General features: G+C 48.0%; 1 protein-coding gene across 1 annotated transcript in view; it reads right to left on the reverse strand.

The window, feature by feature from the left end:
* LOC125540419 (uncharacterized) overlaps window positions 1–2,918 on the reverse strand; it is a 37,363-nt gene extending 34,445 nt beyond the window's left edge. Inside the window, exon 1 of the mRNA XM_048704036.2 lies at window positions 1,760–2,918. Coding sequence (XP_048559993.2) covers window positions 1,760–2,918 — 1,159 coding nt within the window. The remainder of the gene's footprint in view (window positions 1–1,759) is intronic.
* Window positions 2,919–10,623: the final 7,705 nt, after the last annotated feature.

Below are 10,623 nucleotides of genomic sequence, written 5' to 3' on the forward strand. Positions count from 1 at the left end.
AGATGTCTATTTGGAAGCTGTATAAGCATGCCTGTGAATACCTTGAGTATCATCTTGTAGCTTAGTTGTACCATCCATATTATTCTCAGAATACGACGGAATCCCGTCGTTTGAAGTTTCCCGCCCTACAGCTTAGCAATCAACAAAATATATTATGCACGAAACATTATCAGCAATGTTGACACAGTCTTATACTTGCATGTAAGGGGATGAAGTTTGCATTATACCTGACTCCGTCGTGTAAATGTTATCAACATTATCAGCTACGGGTATGATGCTCGCATTGTGGTCTGCATCACTACTCCCACATGTAAGACCTGGAAGACGTTATGCATATAGTCTGTCACCTGTTAGATATTCAGGTCTCACGACTAAAAGGAAACATGGTAGACTGCAGCATACCTGTAGTTACGTCGTCTTCTGGTTGATGTTCGCCCGCTGTGCTTTTTGAATTCCCCATATGCAACTATTGAATGGCAAAAAACATGAAGACAGAAATGGTTTTTTATTCTACATATATAATGCAATGGCACTTTCATCTGCATCTTCTACATCTCTGTACTATCTTCGAAACATACTCTGTGGTCCAGTATGGTCTGTCTTTTCTTTCTTGCCATATTTATACAAATGCAGGATGCAGGATATTTAAACATGTGTACTTGAGACTATTATTAACATGAAAAAAAAACCTAAACTGTGTAGAATAGAAATCAATCATACAGGCGGATTCATCCCATGTCAAAGCACTTGCCATGGCTGGATGAGATGCGATTGTATGGTAGTTATGTATAGAATTTGAGATGTATTAGATGCGATTGACGTTTGAGATGGTTTGTATACCTATTTTTCGGATCCAGGACGTGTTCTACATCTCTGTACTTTCTTGGAAACATACTCTTTGGTCCAGTATGGTCTGTGTTTTCTTTCTTGCCATATTTATACAAATGCAGGATGCAGGATATTTAAACATGTGTACTTGAGACTATTATTAACATGAAAAAAAACCTAAACTGTGTAGAACACAAATCAATCATGCAGGCGGATTCATCCCATGTCAAAGCACTTGCCATGGCTGGATGAGATGCGATTGTATGGTAGTTATGTATGGAATTTGAGATGTATTAGATGCGATTGACGTTTGAGATTGTTTGTATACCTATTTTTCGGATCCAGGACGTGTTTTGGCCGGGTCCTGGACGTGTCCGCGTATCCGCGTCCAGGATCAGCGCCGAATCTTGTATCCAGCGCGGCGGCGAAGTGATGGATGGCGTCGGCGACCTAATCCAGGACCAGCGCGGATTAGCGCCGGATCGTCGAGGTGTTGAACTCGGCGGCGAATTGATGGAGGGCAGCGGCGACCTTGTCCAGGATGGACGCGGATGGAGGAAGGCGAGTGATGCGGGGCGGGGACGTCGACCAGGATGGAGGGCGGCGAGGATGTAGGGCGGCGAGGATGTAGGGTTGCGACTGAAGCGAGGCGGCGCAGGGATGTTGGGCGGCCACCAAGGGAGACCTAGCTCGATAACAGGACTCGCTCCTACGTGCGGCCGCACGGTTTTCCTATTGCTGGTTAACCGTCGTAGGTTTTTTTGTCGCACGTTTTCCTTTGAACGTCTATTGAGGTTCGCACGTGTAATGGTGCGGGTTTGGGACTCAGGAGCAGGTTTTTTCGGTTTGTGGTGGCTTAGTCAGAGGTAGGAGGAGGTACCAAAATAAACCGTGGGAGATGGGACTAAAAAAAACCTGAAAGCGAGACTACCAACTGCTTTCTTAGGAGTAGAGGTGATGGGGTATGCCGTGAAAACTTTCTGCAATGTTGGCGTGATGTTGCTCCCGCTCAGCTTAGACAGCAGGTTCCAATGGTGTGGGTCGCCGGTGACATCTCCCACTTGAGCTTCACAGTCACACTGCCAGTCTGCTGTGAATGAACCAACAACCGTTAATGCTGGTATTGGCATGCTCCATGTTGTGGCCTTCCATCCAGCAGGGATGACCTGCTGGGTCTGCTTTTTTGGTGGCCAGATTTCCATCTCGACGAACTTGATCGTGTCTTTGTGCCGAGTGATGGCAACATCCCGGATATAGTTGGGCTCACATTGCCGGAGGAAGCGACCCCTGTTTCCTCTTGCTGGCATGGGCAATGGGATGTCTTGAAACACCATCATTGGTCGCTCCCCGAGCACGTCAGAGAGGAGTATGCCACGCCAGAGGTCCACCCAGGCGACGGTGCCGCGCTTGCCGCCGATTGCAAGCGTCTTGGATGCCTTGTGGTACAGCGGCATGTGGTCGTCGTCCTCCGTGTCGGCAGCAGCCGGTAACGGGAGAAGCTTGTCCCTCGCAAGGTCCTGCAATGACATGGGCATGGTGATCCACCCCTCTGAATCGGAGGAGCGGTACAGGTGGAGGCGGAAGTCCCATCTAATGATGGAGTCCTTGTTGTCGCCCTCGTAAACTGGGCACCAGCTGCTGATGGCAGCGACGGCGTACGAGGCGCCGTCTTCGCGGCTGAGCAGGGCGGCTTCATTGTCGCGGAAGCACATGGGGTACGGGTTAGGGAGCAGATCCAGGCGATGGACTCGCGGCCTGTATACGAAGTAGTCCCAGGACTGTACATCAAGAGACGCGTTGATGTTCATGGGGACCCGGAGGAGCACGAGATCGGCGTCCGTTGCGACGACTCTGGGCACCGAGTGGCGGAAGATCAAACCCAGGCCGGGGCAGTGGATGCACAAGTGGGAGAGGAGCGGCGGGGGGGCAGCGCGGAAGGTCACCTGGATCGGCAGGCTCCTGCTCGTGGCACTCGATGCGGTTGTGGCGTTGGGAAGGTCGGCTATGTAGCACCGTAGGTCCAGAAGGATGGCGCCGTCGTAATCGTTGCACTCGGGGAGGGTTGGCGGGATCCGGGTGGCGGCGGCCATGGAGGGGGAGAGACAATTCTTACTGAGCAGTGCTAGGTTTTACGTCTTTAGTGATCTATAAACACTTTTATATTACTTTACAGATAGAGTAATTTTTACACCGACGGCCATGGATAGGTTTTACATACTTTTTACGCAGAAGGTTATAATTAACCATCGTTGGATGTACACTACAGCACTGGATGATAAAAGATGAACACCATCCTAGTGCCCCGATCGATCTGAAATTCTGAATCCACAACTGACATGGGAACCCAGTCTTCGTCCGCCGCCGGCGACCCCCCCCCCACACACACACACGAAGTAAATTTTAGCTGCTATTCTTTGCAATCCTATTCGAATTTGATATAAGGGAAAAAAAGGCCATGGATGTATAATAAAAATCAGATATATTATTTTTCTGAATTTTTCTTATTATTCTTTCATTTTTTACTTAAATGCTTACTAATGTATTCCATAAAAAACATTTATTTTTGCAAACAAAAAAAAAGTAGTACATACTCGCCTTTGTTTTGCGGTGAAAAGTACATACTCGTCTCTCAGCTTAACTCACAAGGATGTTACATTGTCGTAGTTTGCTAGTTTCGTTTGTATACTGGTATTTGTTGTCCACAGATTTTAGATGTGTTTCCGATTTAAAGTACAGTCCTGGGTAAAGCTCCACCGCCGAAGGGGATCTCAGGATTCCTCCACCGGTACCGGCGATGCCCGTACGCTGGGGCGCTGCCTTAACTCGGGCGGCCGTCCCGCGAGGTCTCCTTCAGCCGCCTCGGCCCCCCGGCGCTCTCGACCCTGAACATGATAGTAGGGGTCGGGAAGATTTACAGAACACATCACACAGTCATGACAGCCCATGGAGACTCCGTCCTCATGGAGTTGATCTTCCTCAACGACCTTAACAGTCACTGGCACCATGACCGCCAGCCGCCCGAACTTTTTGTCTGCAACGCCGGCAACGGCGCCGCCCGGGCACCGTTCCTGTCACTTCTTACTCCTTTTGACAAGAATATGGTCCACGCAAACTCCGGCATCCTGCGCCTAGGCAGCGACGGCCACCAGTTCGTGGTGGAGAGCCTGAACCTCAAGCCCGAGTATTACAGCGACAAGTCGAAAGACGCGGTGGTGGAAGCCAGGCTCTACATGCTTCGTTCCTCCAGGTGCGAGTGGGATTTCACAGGCGTCCTACCCGTTAGCCACGCCAACGGTCAGGAGACGGAACTCTACGGCCTCTTCCACTGGCAGACCGATGCTGTCATCCCCGTCGGTGACCGGTTCCTATACTGGATCGATTTGTCCAACTGCCATGGCATCATCATCTCCGATCTGCCGACGGAGAATCCTGAGTTGCGGTACGTGCCTCTGCCCGCCGACCCCCTGCATGTTGCCAACATGGTCTGGCAGAACGTGTGAGTCACCGGCGACGACACGGCAATGCAATTCGTCAGGGTTTCGCCTCGCTGCTGCTGCGGTGGCCCTGGTTCCACAGAGTGCACGCGCTCCCAGCACGCATTCACCATCACCACCTGGACATTGAGGACCGACGACATGACGTGGGAGGAGAACGGCTTGATCGACAACGACGAGGTCTGGGCACTGGCGCCGCCTGTTGTCCTACGCTTCCGTCTACAGCTCTCCATTGTCACCTTCGACAACCCCGGCGTTATCTTCCTGCTGTCCCGTGAGCCTAGGCTCTACTTTTTTCTTTAGAAAAGAATGAGGACCCCTGCCTCTGCATCAAGACGACATACAACCACTTTATTAATTATTCACACATAACTTTATAAAGTCATACAACAGTAAGTCTAAAGCCATCGTCGTCTAGGCAACTTCTATCACTACTTCTATCCAGTTGATGTATGGATGCTAATAGTCTGGGCCTAATACTAAACAGATCTCACAACCAAACCTAACATCTAAGACCTGAGGTCCCAACCAGGACGCCTGCCGGATATGGGGCACCCACCAGTTTGGCGTACTCTTTAACCAGGACGCCTGTCGACTATGAGGCCAGCGCAGCCACCTGCCACCAATCCATCTTCAGTGAAGTACTGCTACATCTACCTTACCCGGTCTAGCTGCCATCGATGCCATCACGATGCCAGACAACGCCATCATTCTGCGCTCGTCCATCATCACACGCCCACTGACGAGACCCCGCTGCTCCATGCCGCCGAGACCCGCCGTCCTCGACGCGAGAGAAGGCACGTCACACCACCTCACGCCTCTTCCATCCTGCGCCGCTCCACAAACGATGCCCCCAATAGGGAACACGGCACCACAGCGCCGCCATCGTCCGATCCGGTGATCTTAGGATTTCTCCCGGAGCGACACGAGCAGGTTGATGATAGTTGCTTGACGATGCCTTCATCAAGGTAACGACGTAGACGCTGCCATCGCTCGCCATGACCGGAGTCGGCTCGGTTTTCACCGGCGACTATGTCTCCCCAACTCGCCGCCGGTGCTAATAGTGGGATCCAAGATCTGTCACTACCAGCCTGGCCAACCGCCTTCGGTGGAGAAGGCAGCCACCACCACCATGCCCGGGCCAAGAGACCCAGACGTCCTCGTGCCGCGAAGATTACCCAGGGGGATCTCCTCTTGCCGTTGTCGAGACGAGGCACAACCGCAGTGGATCTATATCTAAACCCCTCGGGCCCAGATCAGATCTCATCGCAGCCAACATCTCATCCGCCAAACGGCCGCCGGAGATCTCTTGGTCACCGCCAACCCGCTGCGCACTGCCGTTGGAGGAGGAGGGAGATGAACGCCACTGCCCCCACGCGTTACCGCCGGTCGAGGACTGCGCCACCGCCGCCTCCTCACCACAGGGGCTTCGCCCCGCAGTGTCCTCAGCGACGGCAGCGGTAGTGGGAGGCGGTGGAGGGGGAGGGCTGAGGGCGGTGTGGACAGGGACTCCCTGGGGGCGGCGCGGCGCTGCCGCCTCGAGGGAGAGAGGTCGGGGGCTCATGAAAATTGCATTTGTCAACATCAACGATACGGCGTGGCTGGTTACCATAGACACAAGGAGGAAGAAGATGACATCGGCCTGCCGCGTGAAGGACAAGACACAATGGAACCGAGCTCTTCTTACAAGCAAGGTCTCTAGCTACTTCAACGCTTGCTGTGCAAGTGGCCACGAAGACACAGTGGTGCCGGCGGCGGCAACTCGTGACAAGAAGGAGAGGGTGATCTCCACGGCGATTGAGGAGATACCCGGCATGGCTCGTGATGAGATGGTGAGAGCGCACAAACTTCTTGTTCTCGCGGCGCTACCGGTGGACATGAGGAAGGAGTATTGCATGCTAATGACAGAGGAACTTTACCGGCAAGAGTGTGGTTTTGTTTAGCTTGAGCTATATGATACCCCTTATCTTAGCCATACATTTTTACATCGCGATCCGTGCGGGCACATTTGTCATTTTTGTTTCTCTCAAACGAAACAACGTATAAATTTCAAACTTTTCAGGACAACAAAACATTCTAATTAAACATGTGGAAAACTTTCAGATTTTTTCATGCATTTAAAATGCTAAAAATTATTTTTTTAATCATAAAAATCCTCATTTGGAATTTATGTTGGTCCAAATAATCTGAAAGTTTTTCCACACATTGAAGTTGTAAAGTTTGTCTCATCTGCAAAGTTTGAAGTCCATATGTTCTTTCATTTGAGAGAAACAAAAAATAGAAATCTTCTTCTTGCAAGTTAGTTAGAGAGTATGGATCTCAAAGTAACGTTGAAGAGCTAAAGATAAAAGATTCCATGTAGCTTGACCTATTCATCAACTACTGGTCATGATTTTCTTGTACCTGCGCACTTGCAATAGAAGTTGAATTTGACGGAGATTAAAGCTAGTGAAGCACACTCCAAATTACGGTGCGCTGACACTACTAGGAAAAAGCCTAGCAATAGCGCGGGGCACCATGCTACTGCTACGGCGCTACAGCTAAAGTGCAGCAGTAGCGTGTGTTTACCCGCGCTACTGCTATACATGCTTAGCAGGAGCGCTTTTGGTAGAAAGCGCTACTACTATTATTACGTATTTCTTTTTTATTTTATGTCGTATTCATACATCATTATATAAGTTTTCATACAGTAGCAATTTAGAGATTGTTTTTACATCATAATGAGTTATTATATCATTGGGTGAAAGAACCGTGAATTAGTTTCAAGTGCATGGATCCAAAGTAACCAATGGTCACTTTGGATACATCCACTTGAAACTAATCCGCGGTTCTTTCACCCAATGACATAATAACTCATCATCATCATCATCATCATCATCATCATCATCATCATCATCATCATCATCATCATCATATCATTAACAACTTATTATCATAATATATCATTGTCATATAACAACTCCTCCTCATCATCATTTTCGTCCATGAGACATCAAATAACAACTTGGTCACTAGTTATAATAAAAACTTCTCATCATCATCATAGTCATATATAATCAACACTAACTAATTGTTCTTAATACCTAGGACCTACTCCTCTCTCCTAGATAAAATACCATAAAACAGATAAACCGGTCCATCTCCATAATGGAGAATTGACATAAACCTATCTCCAACTTGTGGCTTGCGCACATTCATTTTGTCTCCAATTAGTTGCGTGTTCGCATTCATCACTTTGCTCCATTCTTTCATTTTGAGCCTTCCATCATTTGAAAAAATTGAGTATGCAGTATGGTAAACCTTCGAAGGAGTTGGCCGTAAGCTAACCATATGCATATCACCTTCGGTAAATAGCATGTCAGGCACAACCTCCTTTGGAAGTCTTTGTTCAAAAACGTAATAGTAACATATATAGTTAGCAATGTAGTTTACTTAAGAATAATGTATGCAATGAAGTTACCATCATTAACAAAATCTTACCAAGTTTTTGGCAATAAAGTTACCATCAAGCAATTTATGGACTAGTGGCACGTATCTAGTGTAATTCGGGCTGATAGAGTGATTGGTTTTGAAGGCCTCAACATCTTCTATGAATGAGACAAGATAACCTTTCTTCTCACAATTAAACTCGGAGTCATAGCTGTAGTATGTGTTGTCTACAACCTTCCGAATATTTCTTGAAAATAAGAAATAAGTTGACAATTATAAATAAATAAGTTTAGTACCGACGAACAGTAAACATTTTTAAATTAACAATATAAATTACTAAACTTAACAAAATAGTTTGACAAACTCACATCTAGGCAAAACTAGAGGCATATCCACATCCACTCAGATGTCGATATTATCATCATCATCATAATATTCGGGACGAATATTAAATCTTATTTGCATTCCCTCCTCAAATCCATATGCCTTGCAGAGAGCTTCCCATTTAGAGCAACCGAAATGGGAGTGATTGACCGCATTGTATAGCTTAACCCGAAACTCATAACCATGTTTAGTTCTTAAGTGAGCCTCCTCGTCTCCACATTCTCAAAGTCATCTAAACCAAAACTAAGCTTTTCCAATACATATGGTCTAGCATGGCACGGGATGTACTAATCGAATTGAATTTTTTTTCAGAAATTACATGTTGAATAAAAGAAGCACAAGTGATGATATTGATTACGATGAAATGCTTGTCATTGTGTACCGTACAAACATCAAAGGTCTCTTCCGGCTTTATGATGAAAAACATATCATTTTACAGGTGAGGAAACCTGTCGCACAAACCTATCTTCTATGAAACCTGCACGTCCACGTCGGCCTGCCGCCACCGTTGCCGGGCGGGAGGTTCAACGGGGGAACGCACCACAAGCTCCTCGCGGCCCATGGAGACTCCGTCCTCGTCCGCTTGATCTACGACGCCCGCGCCTACAACTTGCCGTCTTGCCCTACAACTAGCCGCCGGACTATTTGGTCTACAATGCTGGCGACGGCGCCGCCCGGCCGCCGACCTGTCGCTTCTTCCTCCTTGCGACGTGCTCCCAAATATGACCGAGACAGGCACCGGCATTGTGCGCCGCATCTGCGGCGATGAGTTCTTGGTGGCGAGCTTGGTCCTCACGCTCACGAAACGTCCGGTGAAAGCCGAGCTCTTTATGCTCCGCTCCGAAAGGTGCAAGTGGGAGCACTGGAGTTGTCCCCCCATCCGCCACGCTGAGGGCCAGGAGGCAGAGCTGTCAAACTGGACGGCCTACAGTGTCGTCCCTGTCGGCGACCGACTCATGTACTAGATCGACCACAGGGTACAATTAAAGTCACAGATACAACCACAATGAAAGACGACCACAATGCAACGAACCAAAAATAAACAAAAATACCAACGACTAGCCAAAACCCTAAACAAACATCCCGTGAAAAGCAAATTGCCCCGGCCTTAAACCATTGATAGCATGAACAACACACTTTCGGCGGGGCTGACTTATCCTGGAAAACCCTGTTGTTGATGATCACAGTGTATATATTTTTATGCTCTCCAGCTTTATGTAACATCAACACACCATCTTTGTTCACAAGAGGAATATCTGGTCTTAATTCACAAAGTGACCAGGGAAATCAACCGACGTGCGGCGTGGGATTTTGCCAGGTAGTACAGCATCATACGAACTACCCAAACCATCGGCATGGTTGACGATGAGAACGTCCCAAGTGCATCATGGCGATGAGAGGAATATTGCATGCTAGTCACGGAGCTTGAACAAAATCTGAGGCTGCTAAATGACAAGATTAGAACAAGCTAGAATTCACAGTGTACTAATCAAATGACATTCTTATATGTGGGAATGCTTTAAGCATGAAATTAGATCGTAATGGTATTATCCAAGCATAATAACCAACAGATATATTTAGGGAAATTTATGTCAATGCCATTAGTTATGTCTCCAATTGTGAGTGTGACATTGTTTTTTTTAGCTATTTATGGAAATGACACTACTTCATCGCCATTTTCAGTTGTTTCCTCACGGTCAGGTCAACCATGTACATACGTACTTTTTGCCTTCCCAGCTTCATGTATTGAATTTCTTATCAGCTAAAATTTTCTATGTGCCTTACATACAATATTGTCTGTAAGACTGTGATAAGCAATGGCAACTCACAATTGAATGGTGGGTCATCCACCTCACACTTTGGTCAGCTCTATGTGCAAATCCGATACATGCAAAAGGCTAAGTCATTTGATCATGAAAGGGTTTAACCAAGTCTCCTCGCGATGGTGAACATCCCTTTGGTGGTTCAACATATAAGAAATTGCTTGCCTTTTAGTCATGAGACTACGCTATGTAAACCGCCTAGTATTTAGAGACCACCTCAGTATAGAGAGGTTGGCTCTCGAAGCAGTATAATCTAGACACAGACACATAGTGTTCATTCCGAACATCCTCAGCGGCGTTTGCGGTGCTAGTCAGTTCACCTACGAGCAGTTCAAGATGACCACGAGGATCTTGAAGGAGACGCTAGATAAGCTGATCTTGGCCATCAAGGTGGTGTCACTCTTGCACTCTTGCTAGCTAGAGGCCTCGCATCGCAAGGCCGCCTACAACATGGGCTTCTGCCTCCTTGATCCTAGATGCACCTGCTGCTACTCGTGCACGAACAACGAACCCCAAGATAGGGATGATGCGGCAGGGCGCGGAGGGGACATGGAAGATGCGCTAGAGACATGATGACAGTGTTGGCTGCGGGGTCACAAGTGGAGGCAAGGCAGGAACAAGCCAGAGACACAAACGACATGGCCGGCCACGACGTCACTCATGGA

The sequence above is a fragment of the Triticum urartu genome, chromosome 2A, assembly GCF_056163025.1.
Source record: "Triticum urartu cultivar PI428250 chromosome 2A, HENAU_Tu73, whole genome shotgun sequence".
Classification (NCBI taxonomy): domain Eukaryota; kingdom Viridiplantae; phylum Streptophyta; class Magnoliopsida; order Poales; family Poaceae; genus Triticum; species Triticum urartu.